The sequence below is a fragment of the Schistocerca serialis genome, chromosome 9 (genome assembly GCF_023864345.2).
Source record: "Schistocerca serialis cubense isolate TAMUIC-IGC-003099 chromosome 9, iqSchSeri2.2, whole genome shotgun sequence".
In the NCBI taxonomy this organism is placed as follows: Eukaryota; Metazoa; Arthropoda; class Insecta; order Orthoptera; family Acrididae; genus Schistocerca; species Schistocerca serialis.
In genome coordinates, this window is record NC_064646.1 from 208,722,996 (window position 1) to 208,749,473 (window position 26,478).

At 43.4% G+C, this 26,478-nt stretch overlaps 1 protein-coding gene across 1 annotated transcript in view; it reads left to right on the forward strand.

Annotated features, from left to right (window-relative positions):
- Positions 1–361: 361 nt before the first annotated feature.
- The window catches only part of LOC126418988 (odorant receptor 43a-like), a 48,134-nt gene continuing 22,017 nt past the window's right edge, over positions 362–26,478 (forward strand). Inside the window, exon 1 of the mRNA XM_050086034.1 lies at positions 362–1,303. Coding sequence (XP_049941991.1) covers positions 510–1,303 — 794 coding nt within the window. The 5' untranslated portion in view covers positions 362–509. The remainder of the gene's footprint in view (positions 1,304–26,478) is intronic.

Sequence of the window (26,478 nt, forward strand, 5' to 3'; positions counted from 1 at the left end):
ATTGATAACGGTCTGGCGTTGACACACAACAAATAAATGTTTCAAGTGTGAGACTAAAATTTTAAACTTAATTGTCACTTTCGATCAGTCTGGTGGAAAAGAAAGATGAGAAGTTTCCATAATTTATCGCCATCGACGAATTACTTTCGTTTCCTATTATATAACTCAGATGGGACCACTTGCAAAAGTACCTAAATAAGTCATCCACAAAATGCTGCAGTGGGTCTTCATAGTTCAGAACTTACTTCCGCCACTGCAATTTGTAAGATTTTGCAATGACATAGATGTATTTATATATAAATGACAGGCTCAGCGCCAGTGACAGAAGAGAGTCAGTAAACTACAGAGGCGGTGGGTCGACTTTCTTCAGCTCTGTATCTCACCACGGTTAGCTGACAAGGACAGCTGTAGTCAGAGTGGAGTATTCAAACAGAAAGTACAGTTATCAACAAAATATCTTAGGTACTCGTTGTTATATTGCTCGGATAAAATATTCAAAGGACGCCAAAATGAACGATAATTTGTCCTGGACAGCCAGTGGCAAATCTGTTCTAATGGTCAACATCCGCCACCTGTGGGTGTTGGGAATTTGGGAACTGGGTGAAACCAGCCTGTTCACATTACAGTCAATGATCGCATTCGGGATGGGCGCTTTCATCATAGTGGATCGTGCTGTAGCTGTTTACTTCATCTGGGGGAACTTTGAGCTAACCACGCTTGTTCTGCTCATCAGTTTCACCGGTGGCAGTGGAGTCGTGAAAATGGCTGTCTTTGCCTACAACAGACGGCAGTACCACTCCCTGGCTAACCAGCTAGACAAGCTACTGTCCCTCCAACGTGGGTCCTGCTCAGAGGACCCTAACTTGGCAGCCATTTTAGCATCATCCCGTCGGAAAGCTGCGCGCCTCACGAAGGGGCTGCTACTGCTCATGCTGTCACAGACTCTCTTGTGGATGTCGGTGCCGCTCGTAGCCTACCCAGAGGAGAGCCGTCTGCCCTTTGTTCAGCACCAGTGGGACCACAACAACAACTTTTATGGGATCTCCTATATCGTGCAATGCCTGTCGGCTGTCTGGGTGAGTCAGATAAGCTTGGGTGTGGACTGCCTGTTCGCATCCGTCATGATTATTGTGGCTGCCCAGCTGGAGATCCTCGTACACCGTCTCTTGGACGTCAGAAACGACGCGGACATAGTGTGCAAAGAGACAGCCGTTTTGGAGAAGAAGAAAGTTGACAGCAAATCTGATCAAAACATGTACGACGAGTTGCGCGTTTGTATCAAAACTCACCAAGATATCCTCAGGTAGGTCACACTGCACGATATCTGATTGCAAACACATATTAATAGGTATTCTTTCTCCGCTTACGGAACAAGGTGAAATTTTTCTTTAACTATTATATTGATAATTAAATGTTGCAACAAATAGTTTGCCATCTTCGAACATCATGTTCTGGCTCCGTCACTATTGTTGTCATTGTTGCACATTGATACCAACTTATTCTATCTGTGTCGTTCCTTAATTAATTCTGTGTTATTATTAATATCGTTACTATTAATAGCTTCTTGGAGAAGTCGTGCCTCTGTGGAACTAAGTGAACAGCTATTTGATTTCGTGCTTTACACATTCAGTAGTTGTATAGACGCACTACATCTCAAAGAATATCGTAACAATAATACTCGTTTACGTTGTACTGTGCTCGAAAGCAAATCGATGTTGGTTAATAACTGATTGTAGTATTATCTCAAGTTGAAATAGCTCATATCTAAATTCTGTTACATGACAATATTTCTCACGTTCCGAAGGCTTAAATCTTGTTACATATTGTTCCATAGCCAAATTTTACTAAGTTACAGACATGATGTACACTAGCAACATGCAGATAAGCTATAATACATTTAAATTTGTTCGTCAGGAAATGTCCGACACGTGTACTCTACCTCCACAACCCACACAGTTAAACTGTCTCTGGCGCTCAGTAGGTAGGTTACTGATTGAAAATTTGTAAGTTTTCGCTACGTCAGTAAGATAACTGACTAGGTGAATCACTCTGATTATTGCTGAAATGATATTACACGCTTTTTAACATCTGTAACTCTCAGAATTTTAACGGATTCTTCTATAGATTATTCGCGGACTCTTTATATTAAATGCTTTTTACTATCCAGTCCTAGAAGTTACACAGTTTGGTATAGAACATTGTAGCTTCACCTTTACGTTCTATGTACATTTACCGTATACAAACACATGTACAAAGTAGCTTGTATATTTCATTTATTTATTTAATCGCTTGGCTAGGGCCCCCCGTCGGACAGACCGTTCGCTGGGTGCCGGTCTTTCAAATTTACGCCACTTCGGCGACCTGCAGTCGAAGATAATGATAGGATGATGATGACGACAGCACAACACCCAGTCCCTGGGCGGAAAAAATTCCCCGACCCAGCTGGTAACAGAACCCGGGTCCAGAGAATTGACAATCCGTCACGCTGGCCATTCAGCTACCAGGGACGGACGCTTATATATTAATAGATAGCCAAAACTATATTCGTCTAAAAAGAAACCATTTTTTTAGAGTTTTACGGCTTCATGCGTACATTATTGCACTCTTTTGTGTGCATTTATATAAGTATTAGTGATCTGCTGCAGCTTTTCTCGTGTGCCACGGAGTAAGTCTGACCGGATGACATGTCTACCGTAGCGTTAATAAATTATTGATACAGATCATCAGTCTATCTCATAGTGAAAACAGTGTCAAAATCCCTACAACAGCTCTCGAGATTAGTCTTCACATATAGACAGCAAAACGCGACAGGGGACTTTATAATATGCACCACCGCTTCCCACCTGTTCTTACGCGTAGAACTATTCCCCCGGAAGAAATATAATTGCACATCCTTTCACAGGTTTCCAATTCACTCAAAATTTATTACTGCAACGGTGCATATGGAGTAGACGAAATGATTACGTTTATGGATCAATAGCACAAGCGGTTCTGAGTTATGAAGTACTGACCCATGTTGGAACACCCATATTAGCACGTGGTGTAGCCTGCACGGACGGTAATGCAGGATCTGACTTTGGTATCCAGTCGATCGTACAGACGGCAAGTACTGTCCCGGGGGACGTTCACGCCCTCTGGACTTGTTCACGTAATTCTCTAATAGTTGTTTGTTGACAAGTCACACGAGTCACTTGTCATTCTAGCATATCCAACACGTGCTCGATTAGAGACAAGGCCGGAGATCATGGTGGCCAGGGAAGGTGCTGCATGACTTGCAGGACACGTAGAGTTTCATAGGCGATGTGTGAGCGAGCAATATCTTCTTGGAGCAACACATCCCCTCCTTTTGTATGAATGGCAAAAGAAAACGTTCAGTAACATTCTGCATGTACCGAACGTTGTTTAGCGTCCCCTCCGGAAACGACAAAATTGAACGGGAGTTCTGGCTTATCGCACCCCAGGACATGACGCCAGGAGGTGGGGCCAGTGTGTCTTGGACGAATATAGTAGGACGAAGGTAGTAGGATTATTCCACTAAATTACAGGCCCATATCGTTAACGTCGATATGTAGCAGGATTTTAGAACATATGTTGTGTTCTAACATTATGAAATACCTCGAAGAAAACTGTCTATTGACACACAGTCAAATTGGGTTTAGAAAACATCGTTCGTGTGAAACACATCTAGCTCTTTATTCACATGAAGTGTTGAGAGTTATTGACAAGGGATTTCAGATCGATTCCGAGTTTCTAGATTTCCGGAAGACTTTTGACACTGTACCACACAAGCGGCTCGTAGTGAAATTGCGTGCTTATGGAATATCGTCTCAGTTATGTGATTGGATTTGTAGTTTCCGTCAGAGAGGTCACAGTTCGTAGTAATTGACGGAAGTCATCGAGTACAACAGAAGTGATTTCTGGCGTTGCCCAAGGTAGTCTTATAGGCCCTTTGCTGTTCCTTATCTATATAAACGATTTTGGAGACAATCGGAGCGGCCGTCTTCGGTTGTTTGCAGATGACGCTGTCGTTTATCGACTAATAAAGTCATCAGAAGATCAAAACAGACTGAAAAACCATTCCGAAAAGATATCTGAATGGTGCGAAAAGTGGCAGTTGACCCTAAGTAACGAAAAGTGTGAGGTCATCCACATGAGTGCTAAATGGAACTCGTTAAACTTAGGTTACACGATAAATCAGTCTAATCTAAGAGCCGTAAATTCCACTAAGTACCTAGCTATTACAATTACGAACAACTTAAATTGGAAGGAACACATAGAAAATGTTGTAGGGAAGGCTAACCAAAGACTGCGTTTCATTGGCAGGACACTTAGAAAATGTAACAGACCTACTAAGGAGACTGCCTACACTACATTTGTCCATCCTCTTTTAGAATACCGCTGCGCGGTGTGGGATTTTTACTAGACAGGACTGACGGAGTACGTCGGAAATGTTCAAAGAAAGGCAGCACGTTTTGTATTATGGCGAAACATGGGGCAGAGTGTCACATAAATGATACAGGATTTGGGCTGGAAATCATTAAAAGAAGCGTTTTTCGTTGCGACGGAATCTTCTCACGAAATTACAATCACCAACTTTCTCCTCCGAATGCGAAAATATTTTGCTGACACCGACCTACATAGAGAGGAACGATCACCATGATGTAATAAGGGATATCAGAGCTCGTACGGAATGATATAGGTGTTCGTTATTTCCGCGCGCTATACGAGATTGGAATAACAGAGATTTGTGAAGATGGTTCGATGAACGCTCTGTCAGGTACTTCAGTGTGATATGCAGAGTAACCATGAAGATGCAGATGAAGCACTCTATGAGCCAGCGTTCACGTGATCTACGTCGTAAGCGCAAACGACCATCCCTTGCGTACAGGCAGAATCCGCTTTCATCGCTGAAGGCCACGGCGCACCATTCCAAGTGACGCTCTGACGGCGCTAGCCGAGCCGTGCATGTCGGTGCCGTGGTGTGAGTGGAAGATGGGCTAGAGGGGTGGGTTCAGAAATGGCTCTGAGCACCACGGGACTTAACATCTGAATTCATCACTCCCCTAGAACTTACGACTACTTAAACCTAACCAACCTAAGGACATCACACACATCCATGCCCGAGGCAGGGTTCGAACCTGCGACCGTAGCGGTCGCGCGGTTCCAGACTGAAGCGCCTAGAACTGCTCGGCCACAGAGGGGTGGGTGCCCGTAGTCCCACTGCTAATAACCGGTTTACAACTGCTACTGTTCACACGTCTGGCCTTACAAGCTGTGGTAGCTGTACGATCTGGCAATGAAGCCCATACGATACGATGATCCTGGCGGGCGTCTGTGGTGGGTAGGCGTTCACAACCTCTTCTACGGACGTGAGAAAGTTCACCTGACCTCTGATACCAGCACTGTTGCACAAGTCACGCAGCACGTCCAACTTCAGTGGCAGTTCTCCCAAAGAACTGTCTAGAGACTCGGAAGGTCAGACTCCACAGTTTGACGTCTTTCAAATTTGCTCACTTGGTTGTAGAGAGCACGTCTCCGTGGCGTGGCTGCCTGCTTGATTCACACGTGTGCACCAAACTAGTCCTTCTGTCAGTGAGCATTCCCTGTTAAAGGGTAGACACAGATGGTGCACTGATAGCTATGCCACTACACTATCTCTTGGCGGGCGACGTTGAAATCATTATCACTACATCCACTGCGTCCCAGGCATATGCGGTCATCGGATTAAAATCGACGTCGTATTTCTCGGAGTACTAATTTTTTTCGGCAGTGTATTTGTCTGCCGTAGCGGCAATTTCGTTTAAGGGGCTCTACGTAGAGCTATGAAAAACTGTCACTGAACAAATTGAGGTATCTCAATATCATCGCTTTCATATAACTTAAACGATTTAAGCAGCACGGACCGCTTGCCCGCTGGCCGCTGTGCCGGGAAGCGTGAGCACTCTGCCAGACGGCAAACCACTAAGTGTGTGATCCTTTCATCAAAGGCACGGCAGTCGATCATTTGTCGACAAGGAAGACTGCGCCGCTGCGTCGCATGTATCAAAATCTGTACAGTAGTACCTGAGAGAAGCCTTCATATGCAGACAGAAGAAGGTACTCAGGGACTGTTATTCACCGTAGCTCAGTAGATATGCATCAAATATTTATACATACACCAACCTCCCTCGTTAATCAATGTATCTATTCGTGAAACCGTATCGAAATCTCTACTAGTTCGTGCAATTAGCCTCCAAGTATAGGTAGAAACGGGCTGCGTGGAAATTAGATTTATAACAAATATAGATGGAGGATTTTCGTATAAACACTTTCGCGTGGTTTGTTGTCCTGTCGTAAGTGTTCTGGTTCGACGTCAAATCGACGAATTGCCTTTCCAAAGCCATTTATCCAACAGACAAAATGGAATCCAAAACACGTTTCGTTTGTGATGAATCTCGATATTATTGAGAGGTGGTTGCTACATAAAAGACAGATAAGAAATTCGTTTCCTACCTAAGATTCGTTCCGTGATGTCTCCGTTATCAAGCAAGCACTTTACCACAGCCCGTTTCCTTTCCTTTTCTTTTTTATTGTGGGAGGTAGGGGGGGGGGGGCTGGGGAACCTCCTTCCTCCTTCCTGACTCAACAATCTTGAAATGAAAATAACTTCTTTGGGATTGCTTTGCCATGAAATGTTTTATTCGCCTGAATTAGATGGAGCATTTTCTACTGTACATCTTCTAATCCTTCACATAATACAAGTAAATGTCATCCTCTTGATTTAAAAAAGTTGTGGAAAATAATCACGCACAATACAATGAAGAGGATTGCTTTTCTTTCTTGTGCCATCCAGTTTTTTAATTAATGCTCAACTCTGCTACATTCATTCGTGGTGATTAACTTATCCATGTTGTTCTGAACATTATTGTTATCCAAATGATTGAGGGAAAGTAAATGACATGTAACCATAACGGCACACTGTTCCATAATGCAACACAATGGTGATTCTACCTTATGTATTGTGTATTTCAAAAAAATTACATGCGTGTCCTTACATTTTTTCGTGTCGGATAATTTTTGATACTGCATGGTAAGATACAGAAAAATTTCTTCCTTACATTTGGCATCTCCTGTCAGGATCCAATGAATCGATTGTAGCTTGTAGCAACTGTTGGCACTCCTTTTCGTTTTCGGGTGTGCAACTTCAACTTCATCTGTGTATAAAAAGTCTGCTGGTGTGATACTTCGGTGCTATCTTAAACATCGAATCTAACTTCCGCTTCATAGTTTGCCAGACGTCCTACACTTTAACGCAAATTAATCTGAGTTCCTCGGTATCCATTCAGCCACAAGAAGCATACAGAGAGGACCCTATTAGGTGGATGGAGTGAAATTTGGAGTTGGGAGGTGTTTTTCTGTGCACAGCCTTGTACCAAGACGCTTTCACATGCGAAGGTAAGTTCCAGTACTAATGTTTTTTCCAAATATTCTTCCTGTCGTAGTGAGGGTATTTCTGCTCTGTCACATTCCTGTTCTTGTCCTCTATTAATTTCAACCTTTAAGTTTTGCCATACTTTTAGCAGCGAGTGTCATTTGGATACAACTAAATTCTATTAAAAATTACTTGAAATGATAAAAACGGTTTGGAATGTGCTGCACATGTAAGGTCGTATTCACATTAACAGGAGTGATCTCATTCAGTAAATGGGCCGATAAACTATTGGGCTTGAAGATGTTACTCAAGTATACAATTACGATTTAACACTGACGTCAGTGAACTACAACCCTCTGTTTTCTACAGAAAGAGACAGGCTGCCGAATTTTACTCTGAAATTATTGCCGCAGCTCATGTAGCGTCCTGATCCTGACATTATTGTTATATCTATGTCCTTTGGTATTGGCAACAACTGGTCCACATAGTTCGTTTATGATATTATGTGTGTATTTGCAAGTCCTGCTCTCTGAACATCGTGCAGGTTTCTGAAGCTGTGTGCCTGGACTGCAACATGCATGCTCCTTATGATGTTCTTGTACCTGGCCGAGTTGGTGTGTGTTATGTTACACCTATACTCGATTACTTATGTATGCGTGAGGGAAACCACTTTTATTTCCTGAGTGTTTTGCCCGAGAAGTCATCACCCTACATTCATTATCCTTGATTTTGCCTACTTCAGTTTTGCACCTGACCCTATTTCGTATGTGCGTATAATGTGTATTGCGACCTGTATGTCGTTTTCGTTTGTTCCCACAAACCTACATCTTGGGCGTATGCCTTGCAGACTCGCCCGTGTAATCCTCGAGGATTTTGCTGCAGAGTGACGCGCAAAGGTTCAATAGCGATGTAGGGAACACAAAGCCATCGACATCGGGCAGCAATGCACCACTGAACTATTCAAATCAAAACTCCTCGACAACTGACCGTTGATCGAAATTCTTGGTGATTCGTTCTTAATTATTGTATGTATCATGTTGATAAAACATAGAGATAATCTGAAGGCGCTCTTTGTCTCTAGGAGATATCGATGGTTGACCATGTCAAAAGTCTTTTCAGAGTCTTGTGACTTCGTGCAATGATACGGGTCATTACCTTGTAATCACTGCTAATCGCTATGATGGGTCGTAGGCTTCCAAGAGACACTAAGTGGGTGTCGTGGAATGAGTACAACCGTTCCTTTCATGAAATCTTCCGCGATTTCGAGTAAAATCTCATAAGTTCATTATATATTTGTAACAATTTCCGTGTCAGTGACCCCTAGAAGACCTGGCTCTGAGCACTATGGGATTTAACATCTGTGGTCATCAGTCCCCTAGAACTTAGAACTATTTAAACCTAACTAACCTAAGGACATCACACACATCCATGCCCGAGGCAGGATTCGAACCTGCGACCGTAGCGGTCACGTGGTTCCAGACTGAAGCGCCTAGATCCGCTCGGCCGCCGCAGTTGGCTCAACAGCTTTGTCAAAGTTATAAGAAGTAAACTTCCTCTCGTATTCCCGCCTTGCTGAACAGTTCTCGACCTGCGGCATCCTGAATATACGCGACTTTTAATTTCCAGTGTCCCCGCAGTCAACGGCTTTCAAAGTTGGTTCAAATGGCTCTGAGCACTATGGGACTTAACAGCTGAGATCATCAGTCCCCTAGACTTAGAACTACTTAAACCTAACTAACCTAAGGACAGCACACACATCCATGCCCGAGGCAGGATTCGAACCTGCGACCGTAGCAGCAGCGCGGTTCCGTACTGAAGCGCCTAGAACCGCTCGGCCGCCACAGCCGGCTCAACAGCTTTCTGGCGTTCCATAGTTAATGTTGGTATGTACTTGTAAGTAGCATAGTCGGAAAAGGTTATGGGCCACACCTCGGTTGGAAGCACTCTTTTTTTCAAGATGCTACGCACGTAGATCTTCTCTAAGTGGCTCACTGAAGAGTTCGTAATGAAAATAAAGTCAGGCACGTCGACGTTTTTAATCACCCACTTATCATATACTCTAAACTCTTTGACTATGTATGCTATCTCAATGGACGCATTAAAACTGGAGTTTCGATCTTAGGGATTTAAAACATGGTTAAAGTCTCCCGCAATTATGATACTGTCATGGCGCACACCAAACAGATGAGCAATTTCCTGTTTGAGAAACTGCTATGTTGCGTCGGGTACTGTTTCCTTGCGGTGCGTAGATATTGATAATACTCGTGTCACGGAATCTGCAAGCAACTACTCTACTACTAGGAAGTGTTTCAACGTCATTAACGACAATTCCTTCTTTCGTTAGTATTGCTGACCCTAGTCACTTCAATTCCCAGATTTAACTTACGTGAAATGAAAATACCATTTAGATTCAAGTTTGCAGTTCGGTAGGCTTGAAGAAGGGGCTTATAATTTTTTGAGCATTGTTGATGCCAGCCATGCTTTGCCAGATTTAATATGTATCTGACACACAATGACTTCCCATTGTCTCTTCCGTTAGCGTCAATCATTCACTGTCCTACAGACCCTTAGTAGAGTCAATCTTTGCTTCGTCCATAGGTGTCGGTATTTCGTTCATGTGGAGAAGATGCAGCTAGCTGCCACTTAGAAACGCCTTGTTTCCTATCAATGAGACGCTCTGTTGCCTCAGTAGATGGTGGTTTTGGACCCATGTTTCCTTCTGCACTTCATTTTTCCCTGGAACTGTGTAAAGGCTCTAGCGAGAAGAATAAACTGCCGATAAACTGCCGATGGAAACCCGTGTCCATTACCGTCATCCACCAAGGCAACAGTCTATCGCACAGGAGAAAACCGAGCGAGGTGGCGCATTGGTAAGCACACTGGAGTCGCATTCGGTAGGACGACGGTCCAAGCCCACTTCATATCATCCAGATTTAGGTATTCCGTGATTTCCCTAAATCGCTTCAAGCAAATGCCGGGATGGTTACATTGAAAGGGCACGGCCGATTTCCTTCCCATTCCTCCCCTAATCCGAGCTTGAGCTCCGTCTCTAATGATCTCGATGTCGATGGGATGTTAAGCTCTAATGTCCTCCTCCACCTCCTCAGAGGAGTAATTGCTTCTGCACGCAGCAGCGAGTTTCACCTTCTCCACTAGCAGTCAAGGCAGTCAGTCACCCGTCACTGTATAACAAGCAACATTGCGAGAAGTTCCTCCTACGAGCCGTTAGCTTAGAAAGGCACGTCTACTGTCGAAGGGGTGGCTTAGTGGCAGGCGGCAGCGCCTATAACTTCGGCGATCTGTAGCATCGTTGGATGGCTTTTACGGACACAGGTTCCTCTCCTTGATTTGTTCCTCAACATACTCTCCAAAACTATTCGAAGCTCGTCACCACATTTCTGGAACACCCTGTCTCAGACAGGCACACCAATATCTAATAGTCCATACTACTACAATTCACGCGCAGACACTATTTACAAATAAACTCGCATCCACTCTCAACGACTCAAGTGAACAGAGTACTGCCGGGAGGTTTCCTATCATATCGTGACAGATGAACTGCTTGTCATCATGGCATGACAGACCCACTTTCTGCTGTGATACACACACTGTGTAGCCCCTTGTGTAGTAACACCACCAGGCGGTCCATATGCTGAGGTCAAGACGGAGCACTGCTGTCACCAGCGAGCAGACACGCCTTCTAATCATTGACAGTGAGAGACATTGAGGTCACACGATACACAGCCTTAGCCCGCCTTTGGTTGAAATTTTGTTTGTTTATGATACGTATAAAATTTCGATGTAAGGCCCACGAACTTGCCTTTGTGTACCCCTGCATACAATAGCAATCCCCACTGAAAATCCTGTGTTCGAAAAAGAGTAGCATGTTAACTTCAGCCGACAGTTAGATGCTGACACATGTTCCTTTATCCGCTATGTCCCACGAAAGCCCTGATGTGGTGTAATAGAAGAGTGTGTCCGGTATGTATATATGCGCTCACCCTAGAATTTCTCAAAATTATCTGCAAGCTGGTTTAAGTCTGGGTTCTTGTATACTCTAGCATACTCCCATAAATCAGGAATGTTGAAATCGTGCCAAACTTTCACTGCATGCCTGTATCCACTATCAATTGTGACCCTGCCTGTAAGTTTATTGGAGAATGTGTCTTTGCCTGGCAGTAGTGTTCCATCGAGTCTCATCATCAAATCTAGGTACTTGTCACAAGATGAACTTTGCATCACATGAATATGTATCTGTGGTGACATCCACGTTCTCTTGACAATTGTCTCAGCAAGTTTTTGAAGAAACATGTGGATAAAACGTAGCGTAACCAGGAAACAGAGCTTATTCTCAGGGTGGTTCGCTCGAAAAGTGAAAGATATGTTTTGAAAGTGTCACACGTGACCCTGATTTTTTTCATTTTCAGCCCTAAATCACCCTAGTGCTGAACAAGGCCGTAAGAAACATACTTTCTCAAATTATGGAAGAGAACAGGTATGTCTTATGGGAGTTGGTATTTCAAGTGGCACCCTTTTTCTGCTGATCCAGAGATCTCGCCGCTGGATGACACTGGTCCCTTCACGGAGTTTCCAATTTCCTACACAACTGCTGCCAATAAAGGTGACAGTCAACTGACTCCTCATAATAAGGCATTCTTATGGCATTAATTATGGGAATGTTGTTGTGATAAACTGCATGCAAGTTCTTCAAGCTTAGTGAGCAATCATCCAATAGGGTTACGCTCAATTGATGAAACGAAGTGTTTAAGAGTGGTATCATATGACCATACAATTTTGTATGCTGGCACATATGGCACATGCAGTTCTGTGAAGGTTGTATGGGAGACAATGGGGGTCATATTCACAAAGTGCTACAAGGACTAGGAAGCATGGGAAACCCACATATACAGCAAAGGGACATCCCTACTGCTGGTGTGCATTCTCAAACTTTAAGAAATTGTTTGACTCAGAAGGCACTCTCCTTGTGTACCTGTTCCTGACTAGAGTAGTCAGTTAGATGCTTTTATAAATACTCGTGCATACAGAATCGGTTGAGACTTCTGAAAAAAATGCCTTGCATTGCGACATTTTGACAACTGGAATGATAATGGGAGAGGCATATTTTTAATCCAGTAGGAGTGTTTGGTATCAGCCGCAGAGAATAACAACGAATATCTGGAGGTTGGGGAACTAACCAGATACTTTTAAGGAGTAGAGAAGTCCATCTACTTTACGCTGTTGATCTTTTATTTTGCACAGTATGCTCTTCAACTTCTTATGGCTTGCTATCACATAGTTCCAGGCCTTTTATGCTTTAAATGTTTCTATTTCTACAGTACAGGGTGTTCTTTATCATCTTTTGGCTATATGATATATACCTCCAAATCCTGATTCTTCATCTCAAATTTTGGTAAGGGAATGTGATACCTTGTAATGCTCCCAAACATTAAATGTGTGGTACATTCACGTATGATCAATATACATCGGGCACTTCCAATTGCAAGCTAGATATCGCTATATAACGTAAAAATCACCAGCAGTAATTTGGACATTAAAAGATATGTGTTTAGTGGGAGTATTCCTTGGAAGAGAGAAAAGGCTGTACCCTCATTTACTAAATCATACTCAAGGGAGTACACATCAAGTACATGGCTGAGTGCCTTACAGGATCCTCTTCCCTGGATTTCGGAATAATGGTCCACTATGACACTCTTGACAATAATTCTAAAGAAATCTTCAACTGAGTACCCCACTTGTGGACAATGCTTTTTTGTACCGCATCTATACCTTCTTTCGTTGAATGCGTGACCTAACGACATAGACCCTCAATTCACTTAGTGGTAGGGTGCCACTGGCTGTTGACGATTCTGAGAATCACACTTTTCCAAATAGTTTGAAGTGCATTAAGAATGGTGGCAGTGTCTTGGTAGCATTGGGCTTTTCTGTGTCTGAATGTGAGATCCATCACACAAAAGCGCTTGGTGGTAATATCAAAGACATTAGGCAAACACCTTAAACTATGTACGCCACTTCCGTAAATAGCAAATTGATCCTGTTCTGATATAGGACAAATGCACAAGAAAAAGAAGAAAAAAGTTCATAGATTCATATCAGCAGTATCCTCTATTCGAGGACGGTTAGCAGCCTCTGCAGGTGCGTCAGGATGGCATTTCAACTCTGCTATACGATTGGCACTGATGATACCACCATTACTCAGACTAGAATAAAAGTGGCTTTTGGTAGGAAAACGTGTCTTACGTATTTCTGTAAAGTCAGATGTATCTAGGTTCTGTAGTGAATCCGACCAGTTCGAATCGAGGATGGTTAATCCCCACAACGTAGGCACCGGCTAGTTCATTCCTGCCTATGTTCAATCAGCGCACGCTACCAACGCCCACTTCCACTGCGAGTTGACACATAGGTGCTGGAACGCTGTTATCAGGCAGCCCTTTCAACGCTGTTGGCACTGGTCCAGGGGTACTATATTAAATTTAGTAGCTTGTAGGTGCCTATATAGGAGGTGCCCAGTAATGTGGATAGCTCTACCAACGAGGTAATAGGTTGGTGTTGGGCGTCCCTTGGAGTCTGGTAGCTAATAGTCCAACGCACCAATTCAACAGCAATAACACCAGGCAAATAGTGAGAATATTTTACTGTGCCAGCAAGACCACACATGAGCGTTGCTCAGTGGCCAGTACCAAGTGCAGCTATAGTCACCATCTCACCTATGGCATACATGCTGCTTTCTAAATGGGGACAGATATGGACATCCGTATCCAGGTGCTGTTAGCCTCAGTCGCTCATTAATGGAGGATCCACATGTGGATGTTTTCCTAACAGCTCTCTGTGAGGAATAAAATGATATCTTTTTAGATCCATGCTTGAACGTTGACAAACAGTGGCATTATCTGTTATTTTTATGTTTTAGCACTGAAAGATCGTGACTCTTAATAGCGACCAGGAAGGAAGTAATGATGTAATGATATTAACAACTGACCTACCTACATATTGATCTCTATATGTGGAATTTCGATATGTGTGGTATACCACTTTAATAAAAAGACAGCTACGTCGTTTGTATGTATATATAGTAGGCCTAACTCCATTTTTAAAAAGATCAGAGCGAAGTATGGCGTTATATCTGCACCCATAAAGCGACAAACGTGTACAAGCAACTGATGTAGTAGTTCATTAGAGCATGCATTTTAACTTCGGCAAACTCCGTTTCCCATGACATAGCTATAGGTTCTTCATACATCCACGAAATGACATCCACAGCTTTCCTACCAAATTACTTCTTCCCGATAAGCGTAGTGCTCCAGTATTATCGTGCATGTGTAAGGGAATAGGACAGTTTCGTCTTGACACCTATTCCCTAGAATGTCCTGTCTTTCCAACAGTAAAACACACATACACGATGTCATTCCTCTCGTATATCTGTCTAGTGCTTAAATTAAAAGTCCTATCATAATTAGCAATTTTTCCTCTATATCATCGTCTTTGTTCTGAGACCTGAGTTTTCCCCAGTGTATAGAACGTTGAATCAACTTACGGGAATGCGGCCAGGTGACATCGTCGACAGTCACCGATATTTCGGCAGGAGCACACCGAGCAGCATTCTTGTATGTTATTTGAACGTTGTATACGCTGGGCGAAACTCAAGTCTGTGATTACTTCTACACGGAGGATACATTTCGTTCCTTGTGGAGGTAAGATAAATTTCACAGCAGCAGAGGAAGATTGCAATGTGCGCTGTCGTCCTTGCTGATGTGTAGTGATGAAAATGTTGTTCCAACGTTTGTCACAGTTGTGCATCGTATTAATTCTCCTACCGCCAGTCACCTCAAGCAGTGCATGTTCCTGCCTTGCTCGTGGAACCATCCATTACACCCGTCGGCAATTATATTTTGTAAATGGCAGATTTTCTTGAAAATGCCAGAGTGTGCTCCTGTCGAAATATCAGTAGTTGATGACATGACCTGACTGCATTCCCGCAAGTTATTTGAACAAGATTTTTGTTTGTCCTAAGTGCACGTGTAATGCCATTCTTCTGCTATATATCTAGTGCTTATACTACAAATTTGGATAATTCCACAATTTTGGACAGAGATTTTTTCCTTGTTTCCTTATTTTAACGTAATTTTTACAAATATTTTTCCATAGTCTTGATGTCAGTACACATAACATTTGTGCTCTAATTGCTTACAGTATCAGATTTCTTTAGCACCCAAAGGGATTGAACTGACACACTAAGCCAGGAAGAATCTACAAATTTTCTGCGAGATCATTGTTCCTCTCCTTTTTGTTACACTCGTTTACCCAGGAAAAAGCTCCTATTAACAGACAATGCTAACTGCCAAATGCAGCCCTTACATGCGCTAAACAACACATGGACAGCAGTGGTGATGAAGCGCTGACTTCAGGTAATTTAAAAAATACAGATTTATTCCTACTGATTCTTGTACACAATCACTCCATGGCCACGTAACAACGATGACATACATTTCTACTTTCTCGTATGTTAATCACAAAGAAAGCAGTCCAACTTATGCTTTCAAAACATTGTACACACTCTAAAGCTACAAAATGCCTGTAAGAGATTGAAATAATAATGTCTGAGACACTACCTTTATCCTATTGTTAATACGCATTGCTTAAATGTGCTATGTTTGTATGTGCATGTGTTGATTACTCTCTTGGGCTCCCCACTGTCCACTCTATTTTTGGGATAGAGTCAGGGGTAGCCTCCAGAGGTGAATCAACCCTGTGTTTGATCTAAGGAAGCTTCTGAAAGTTGATCCACAAGTATCTGCGATAGTATCCAGAGGTGAATACATTCCACATTCAGTCTGAGGTAGCAACTTGGAGAGGGATCCATCCATGTTACATCCGAGGTAGGTCCAGAGGTGGATCCATCGGCGATCGGTCCGAGGGGTATGGTCTGGGAGCAGCTGCACAAGATACAGAAACATACACACACAGAGTAAGTGGGCTACATGTGGTCACAATAGAAGAAAGTCAGTTCGTCAATCATTATCTATTAATCATTATGTATTTCAACTGTTACATGGATACTTCCTGGATCTTCAGTATGTATATACACACTGATCAGCCAGAACATTACCTAACTAATAGCCAGCATGTCGAACTCTGACATGGATAACAGTGGTGATGCATCATGGCATGGAAGCAATGAGGCGTTGGTAGGTTGCTGGAGGTAGTTGGCACAACATCTGAACACACAAGTAACTTAAATCAGGTAAATTCCGGAGAGAGGGCAACGATCTTTGATGCCACATTCAATCATATCAATGTTCAATCGCATCAATGGTTTCAGATCTGGCTAGTTGGGGTAGGGGGAGCAATCACCTGGAACTGGCCCTGTGTTGCCTGACCCACTCCATCAGACTATTGGCCCGGGGTGCCCTTGTGAATGTTCCCCAGAGCTTAATGGAGCCGCTGTCAGCTTGTCTCTGCCCTGAGATTGCTTGGCAAGGAGCTTTTCCCTGGCAGCCATGGATTCGATCCATCCCATTCTGCCAAGTTCTAGTGCTGATGGTCATGTGCAAATTTCAGTCGTACTTGCCAATGACATAGTGTTCACATTGATACACGCGTGGGTCATCAACTGAGGAGACACATCGTCAGGAATGTTCAGAGCACTATCTGGTGAAACACACTTCTACTCTGCCCAGCATTAAAGTCTGATCTGGCCGCTGTGACCGATCGTTTCTAAGCGCTGAGGTCCGGAACCGCGTTGCTGCTACGGTCGCAGGTTCGAATCCTGCCTCGGGCCTAGATGTGTGTGATATCCTCAGGTTACTTAGGTGTAAGTAGCTCTAAGTCTAGGGGACTGATTTCCTCAGATGTTAAGTTCCATATTGCTTAAAGCCATCTGAACCATCTGGCTTTAAGTCTGATATTAGTTCTGCCACAGTTCGCCGCCGGTCCTGTTTTACCAGTCTGCACAGACTACGACATCTGATATCTGTAACAAGGTTTGGCCACCCAACCCCAAGATGTCAGAATGTGGTTTCTCCTTGGTTTGGCCATGTGTTTAAGACCTCACGTCAGCACTCCTTGAACACGTGACAAGTCGTGTAGTTTATGAAACGCTGATGCCAAGCCTCCTGGCCATCAAAATTTGCCCTCGACCAACTGAGATAGATCCCTCTCTTTCCCCATTCTGCACATGGACAGCGCGCTACCTGGCTGTACATGCACTGTACGTGTGTCTGACTAGCAGTCATTCTTCGTCAGGTGACCCTGCTATCGCCTGGATCGGTCATAATGTTCCGGATGATCATTGTATATTAGCCCGATAACAGTAGTTGCTGAGCTTTCTCAACACTGTTCCGGTGTTACACATATCTTGTAGCTTCATAGTGTATATACGAAGCTTTGGAAATAGTAGATGAAGTGTAATGTGTTTTATTAATGTGGGGGAAAGTGCAAAAAGATGCCGTCACTCTTTGGTGGCCAAGGAATAATATTTTGCAAGAATCAGAGGGTGTAAAGCAGTATGTTTTAAGATATCTAAAGACAGCATTCCAAAACCACTGCAATCCATGTGTGGCTTAGCGTATATAAAGACTGATTGAAGTTTGTTTCTCGGTTGAAATTTGGAAGAGGTATAACAGAAAAAAGTGATTTAGGAGCCCCGTCCTCGACGGGACGGGGCGTCAGTCGTGCTTGGGTAGCTCAGACGGTAGAACACTTGCCTGCGAAAGGCAAAGGTCCCGAGTTCGAGTCTCGGTCCGGCACACAGTTTTAATCGGCCAGGAAGATTGATATCAGCGCACACTCCGCTGCAGAGTGAAAATCTCATCCTCGGAATATTGAATATATTCGCTGACACCAGACAAACTACTTTTAATTAAAATGCCTCCCCCGGCCGGTACAGGACTACACATAATGCATGTATGAGTACAGGTCGTAGAAGCATGATTGATGACATATGGAGGTTTGGATCTGATCGTGGAGCGTGTTCAGATAGACTAATGGTAAGGCGACCGCTCGCGATAAGCGGGATATTCGGATTGAATCCCGATCCGGGACATATTTTCTTTTCGATATCGTCATCCATTCTACAGATAATGATTGTCCATATTTTCCACCACGAATCATTTTAAGTAGTTCATAACAGCTGTAGTCGGCGCAGTGCCTTATCATTCGCACGAGCATGCATGTCTGAAGGAACGTCGTATCGCAATTCTGAACAATACAGGCGCTGAAATATCATATAGCAAATATAGACTAAGATAACTGTAGCACTATGGTAACTCGGAAACACGAAAATAAGGAAAATGCCAATGACTGTGTGAAGGGCTTAGCTAACTGAAACGTAAGAACAATGGTACAGTACTGTGAAACAAAGACAAAATTAATATGAGCCATCTCTCACGAGCAAAAATGTTGGTGCAATAGGCATGATGTACTATTATGTAAGTAGATCTAAGTGATCTTTGCAGAGGATAATCAAAGGAAAAATTAAGGACAATTTTTTTTAAACAAGGGAAGAATATTGCGCAGCAGAATAACTTTATCGCAAATGTTTAAATCTTTTAAAGTGTTACCAGGCGAGCTCACGAGAGAGGAGGCTGTCTCTGTTCCGGTGTGCCAACCAGAATGTCAGCATGAAGTACAGCCGACGTAACGCACGTCAGGACATGAATCGAGCATTGCTAGACGACCCCAGCGAGAGGACAGCCGGAGAGCAAATGTCGCAGCGCTACACAACACGGTTGTGAGAAGTAGCACTCCGAAACTTCAGCACCGGAAAGCCACTGCAAAGCCAAACAAAGACACATATTGCCTTCTTCTTTTCAGTGTTTTCCAGATGCTCCATTCCTCCCCGATTCTTCGGAGAACCTCCTCACTCCTTACCATATCAGTCCATCTGATTTTCGACATTCTTCTGTAGTACCTCAGCTCAAAGGCTTCAATTCTCTTCTGCTCTTGTTTTTCCACAGACCATGTCAGGAATAACGCTTTGCTCGAATCGAACACTACTAGAAATTTCATCCTCTCGTTAAGACCCATTTTGGATACCAGCAGACTTCACTTGGCCAGGAATGCCTTCTTCGCCAGTGTTAGTCTCAATTTTATGTACTCCTTGTTCCGTCCGTCAAAGGTTATTTACCCAACTAGGTAGCAGAATTCCTTAACTTCCTCTACTTCGTGATCCCCGGTTGTAATGTTAAGTTTCTCGCTGTTTCCATTTCAGCTACTTCTCATTACCATGATCTTTCTTCGATTTACTCTCAATCCATAGTCTGTACTCATTAGACCGTTCACTCAGTTAAACGCATCCCGCAATTCTTCTTTCTTTTCCCTGAGGATAGAAATGCCCTCTATAAACCTTATCATTGAAATACTCTGACCCTGAATTGTAATCCTACTCTTGAACCTCTCCTTCAATCCCTCATTGCTTCTTCGATGTACCTATTGAACAGTAGGACCGAAAGACTGCATCCCTGTATTACACCCTTTTTAATCTGACAGCTGTCTACCCCTCGTAGCTGAGTGGTCAGTGGGACGGAATGTCATATCTGACAGCCCGGGTTCGATTCCCGGCTGGGTCGGAGATTTTCTCCACTCAGGAACTGGGTGTTGTGCTGTCCTTATCATCATCATTTCATCCCCATCGACAGGCAAGTCACCGAAGTGACGTCAACTCGAAACACTTGCCCCAGGCAAACAGTCTACCCGACGGGAGGCCCTAGCCACACGGCATTTCCATTATCCAACTACTTTGTTCTTGGTCTTCCAGTCTTAATTTTCCCTCTTGGTTCTTAAATATACTGTATATCGCCCGCCTTTCCCTGTAGCTTGCCCCTATGTTTCTCAAATTTCGAAAATTTTGCGTCATTTTACAGTGACGAACGCTTTTTCCAGGTCGACAAATCCAATGAACGTGTCTTGATTTTTCTTCAGTCTTGGTTCCATTATCAACCGCACGTCAGAACTGCCTCTCTGGTACTTTACCTTTCCTAACGCCAAAATGATCGTCATCTAACACATCCTCAGTTTTCTTTTCCATTTTTCTGTGTATTATTCTTTTCCTCAACTTGGACCTATGATCTGTTAAGCTTATTGTGCGATAATTCTTGCACTTGTCCACTTTGCAGTCTTCAGAATTGTGTGGATGATATTTTTCCGAAAGTCAATTGTTATGTCGGCAGACTCCTACGTTCTACACACAAATGTGAACAGTCGTTTTGTTACCACTTACCTCAACGATTTTGGAAATTCCGATGGCATGTTAACAATCCCCTCTGCCTTATATAATCTTGTGTCTTCTGCTTCTAATCTGTTCCGCCTAACTCTTCCCCGTCGGCTTCTGTTTCTTCTATGAAGTCCTCTCCTCTGCATTTAAGGGTGGAAATCCCACTGAAATCCTGATGTTGCCACACTTGCTTCTAATTCTACCGAAGACTGTTTTGACTGTCCTGTGTGCTGACTCCATCCTTCCGGCAACCATTTTTTTTTTTTTTCGATGTCTTCACACTTTTCATACAACCATTGTGCCTTATCTTTCCTGAAATGTCTGTCGATTTACTTTTTATGTGACTTTTATTTTTGTATTCCTGAATTTCCCTGCATATTTTCGTTTTTTCTTGTTTCTTCGATCAGCTCAAGTATTTCGTCTGTTATTCATTGTTTCTTCTTTCCATCTTCTGTGACAGACCTCTTTAGAGATGTCCATTTCTCTTCAACTGTACTGCCTCCTGAGCTATTGATCATCACAGTGTCCATAGCATCAAAGATGCTCAGTGACCCATAATAATCACTGAACTACCACAGCGAGGCAAGGAGGGCTGACCGTACTGTATTCATACACCCAGAGCCACCTCGTCACAGGGGTGCGCTAGGCCCTTTAAATAACGATACTTTCGGAGCACAAAGGAACATTCAATCATGCTGGCATTCTGTCCATTGTGGAAGAAACAGAGCTAATGATGGTCTGTTAACCCGCGATCGCTGTTTTTAGAACATATCTATCATTTAAGATTTTAGTTAAATGTTCCAGCACATTTCAAAGCTAATGAACTGACGATCGAGACATGCTTTCTTTCATATCCCGTGCTTCAATTAATCTGTGACTATACCACAAAATTTCAACAATAACTTCCTAATTGTGCCATTATTTGAGTGGTGCGCAGTGTTAGATTTCTTCTAACTCGTGAGTCTTTATGTAACAATTACTTCTACTTCCGTGGAATACCGCCTTGCTTCACTTTTAGTCTGTTTCTTGTTGTTGGAACATGCGGCTGTGTTCGTTTGTTTCCTCCTGAAAGTGTTCAGCGTATGTTACATCTTTTATAAGAAAAGTAAGTATTCTTATTGGGTTTTACGAATTGAATGAAGCTATTGTTTGTACAGAGCACATGACATTCTCTGTAGGAAACGAAAATATATAAAACTTTTCAGGGAAGAAGTCATGTCAGCGGATCAGATATTGATGTGGCTAGATGAACCACTAGACGAGGATATTTACATCTAGGGTTTGTCATCAGATACGTACGCACCCTCTGAGCATGAAGAGATCAATACCGCAACAGCTCAGTCAGACATCGAATCTGATACTTGTGCTACAGCTATTTCTCAATATACAGATCGTGAAATCTTACTTGGTAAGGATGGAATAACAGAATGGTTGAAGCAACACGCTCCGCCAGCAAAAACTTCCCGTCAGAGTATTGTAACACAGCTTCCAGGTGTGAAGGGTGTAGCAAAAAATTCGAAAACAGTTTTGGAATTCTGGAAATTATTTTTTCCACATAATGTAATTGGTCGCTTTGTAGAATAAAGAAACCAAGAACTTAACACAAGGCAGCATCTCGAGACTGCCCACTAACAGATTGTGAAGAGTTATTTGCTTTCTTTGATGAATTATATCTCGCCGGAGTGAGAAAGGCACAGCATCTCAATACTGACGAGCTATGGGCCACTGGTTGGACTGCTCCGCATTTATTTATTGCATCGATGAACAAAAAAAGATTCCACACACTTCTCGAAGCTATACGATTTTATGACAAATCTACGAGAGCTCAGAGAAAGGAAACAGATAATCTGGCACCTATTACAGAAATATTTGACGAATTTGTGGATGTTTGCAAGAAGAGCGATAGTACCGGTGCATTGACAACGATAGACGAGATGTTAGAACCATTCCGTGGACGTTGCAAATTCAGGCAGTATATATCAGACAAGCCTGCAAAATATAGCATGAAGGTATATGCGCTCCGTGATGCCAGAACGTTTTATACGCTAAATATGGAAGTATATGAGGGCAAACAGCCTACTGGGCCATATCAAGTACCCAGTAATGAAGACAATGTGGTGTTACGATTGATTAGACCGATTGACAAAACAGGCAGAAACGTGACGATGGACAATTATTATACATCTATGCCATTGGATTACAAAATGTACGGCAATCATCGAATCACAGTAGTAGGTACTCTACGGAAGAACAAAAGAGAAATTCCACCGGAACTTCTGGACGTAAAGCGCAGGCAACTAAACAGCAGCATATTCGCATTTGAAGACAAACCATCCAACAGCTGCTTGATTTCCTCATACATCCCAAAAGGGAAACAGAAAAGGAATGCTCCAATTTTATCCACCATCCACAGCGACGATGCTATAGACGCTGACAGTGGTGTAGCGAACAAACCTGAAGTCATTACATTTTACGATCTCACAAAAGGTGTATATGTTGTCGACCGTTTGAAATCAGAATATTCTATTTCAACAATAAGCAACCGCTGGCCTCTTACATTGTTTTTCAGCTTGTTGAACATCAGAACATTAAATGCTCAAATAATATATAAGGTAAACACAAATGACTTAATTCCGCGGAGAAGATTCATCACAGAATTAGGTATGATGCTTACAAAAGCCCACATGATCAAACGCATGTCGATTCCGAGGATATCACTTTGCTTGAAGGATGATATAAAAGTTGTTGTACCCATTTGCAAACTACCGACAGCTAAAGAACAAAATGAATCAACAGATAAAACAAGACGTCACTACTGCCCTAAAAGGGAAATCAGTTTCACACAGCATCGCTGCCATCATTGTTCCAGCCCTATCTATAATGAACATACAGCATCTAGTGTTCTTATTTACCAGGAGTGTATGTAACAAGAAGCAATATCTGAATCTGACGAGTAAAAAGGAGTGTGGTTAGCCTAATTCACCACTTGCTATAAAAATTACGAACTGCTGTCCACACAGGTGTTGTAATTGTAATAAAAAATTTTCTGAATTCTTTGCATGTTTAAGTTTAGCAATTTGCATATGCCATACCATGTTTATACCAATTTTTAATGCTTTGGCGATAATAAAGAAATGGTTTATTGCATAAACGTGTCTTTGACACAAAGAGATAAAAAAGGTGCATGGTCTCATTGTCAGAAAAACTCTAACACGAAAGTTAACGTGACAAAAATATACACGAGCGACCGCGGGTTAAGTTTCAGTGAAACCAAAAGAGGCTGGCCGGTGATGGTCAGTCTGCAATCTATTTTCTGAATTCCACACCGGGATGCGGCAAAACTGATGCGTGCTACAGCCATGATCTGCCGTTGCGGTCTACTGTAGCATTGTGAATGAAGAGAATCCTGATGGGCAGCTAGCTTCTTTCTATTGAAGTTCATCGTGGGTCACCTTAAACTTGTCGCCTTCACAATTATCAGACGAGGCACATTCACGCAGCCCCCTTTCCGAGTCTGCAATGTTACGGGATCCATGGTGGATGATTAGAGCCTTGTCTTCAAAACAACTGGTATCCTGAAGCACAGTGGGCGACACTCATCTAAGTGCCCAACGAGCTGTATTCGAGTGTGTTGATATGGGAGGCGGGCACTGTGCCGTAGAGCGTCTGGATAGGCGACGCCTTCTCATCTCTCCAACTGCTGCCGAACGACTCGTGGCTGTGGTTCTCTGACTTGCGGGGCTACGTCACGTCTCGCTGTAGAGGTGTGAGCCAGTCTTCAGGATACGACCTTATGCCTGGCTGCCAGCTGCAGCCCTGAAGATGCGTTGTATCTCTGCAAACGCTACGTGCGAAATAAACGTTATTGCTTATAACACTGCACCAATGACGCCTTTGGGCGTAGACCCGAGCTCTCGCTCACACTCGATGCGTGACCTTCCCCATACAATGCGACCCCAGCTCTGTGGATCGCGATGGCTCTAAAGAAACTGCCTACACTATGATCATTCGTCATCTGCTAGAATGCTGCTTTGCGGTATGGGACCCTTACCAGATTCTACTGACGGAATACACTGACAAAACTTGAAGAAGGACACCGAGTATTGTACTGTGGCAAAACAAGGGAGAGACTGTTACGGACATGATGCTTGAATCAGGTAGCAAAGGCGGTTTTCGGTGCGGTGAGATCTCCAACTTTCTCCTCCGACTGTGAAATTATTTTGTTGACACCCAACTTCATAGGGAGAAATTATCGTTGTTGTAAAATAATGACAGACCAGAGCTCATACGAAACATTTCAGTGTTCATTTTTCCAGAACACTGTGCGATAGTGTAAAATTAGAGAAATTGAGTGAAAGTTGATATATGAGCGCTCTGTTTGACCTCATGCTTTCCTCGAATTGTTTCTTGTTTTATCCCGGACCTGTCCATGTACCTCATATGTCATCCATTGTACAATTTGCCAGCTGCTTACGCTTGGCGCTCATCCACAACCAACCACATGAGTTTGTTGACTATGTGGTCTCTCGATCCTAAGATTTAAATTAAGAACAAGTTGACGATTTCAGAATCTTGGCCGTATTTTGATTTATTTAAATATATTTCCGGTTACGGGTTTACAGTCATCATCTAAGAGTAAAAATAGCAATAACGTGTTGTACCCACAGCAGTCAAATCGGACACAAAGCATTGCATTCTGTGCTTTCCTGAATATGCTACGATTTGGAAAGTGTGCTCCCTACCGCCGCTGGATAAGCAGCTGCAGCAGCAAGTCGTATACTCCTAGCTCACTCATTTGTTACGTAGTTTAATCCCTAACTTCTTTGCGTGTTTTTGGTACTTGCATTGTTTAATTCATAAATTTCGGGCTTATTATAGTATTTGAGAGTTGTAGCATCGCGTTTTAGTACCTGAATAGTGTAAATTCGCGTAGTCTCCTTCCGCCGCCGAGCAGTGTCAGCAGTGCGCAAGTAGCAGTATTACTGCATTTACTAGGCAATCTTGTATTCTAATAACCGTTTAAATTTTGTCGATTTGTTTGCGCTCTCTGTAGATTAGTTCAGACGTTCTTTGCAAAACAGTTTTTAGCTTGGATAGGGACTGCAACTGCTGTGTTCGGATGCAGGCTGAGTTGGCATCCCTTCGCTCCCAGCTTCAGGCAGTGTTGGCTTCGGTCACATAGCTTAAGGCTGTTGCCAATGGGCATCACTGTGGGGGTCCGGATGGGGGTTTGTCGGGGACGGCCAGCTCGTCTCACGCATCCCCCGATCGGACTACGACTGTGGTTGCCCGGGATACTGCCCGCATGGAGGCTGATCCCTCACCTGTGGTAGAGTGGGAGGTCGTCTCAAGGTGTGGCAGGGGGCAAAAGACATTCCGGAGGGCTGAACGGAAGGCCTCTCCAGTTTGTCTGACGAACCGGTTTCAGGCTCTGTCTCAGGCTGATACTGATCTTCGGCCTGACATGGCTGCTTGTCCTGTTCCAGAGGTTGCCCCTCAGTCTGCAAGATCCGGGCGGTCGCAGAGGGTGGGCTTACTGGTAGTTGGGAGCTCCAACGTCAGGCGCGTAATGGGGCCCCTTAGGGAAATGGCAGCTAGAGAGGGGAAGAAAACCAATGTGCACTCCGTGTGCATACCGGGGGCAGTCATTCCAGATGTGGAAAGGGTCCTTCCGGATGCCTTGAAGGGTACAGGGTGCACCCATCTGCAGGTGGTCGCTCATGTCGGCGCTATGGATCGGAGGAAATCCTCTCTGGCTTCCGGCGGCTATCTGTTTTGGTGAAGACTGCCAGTCTCGCTATCGGGATGAAAGCAGAGCTCACCATCTGCAGCATCGTCG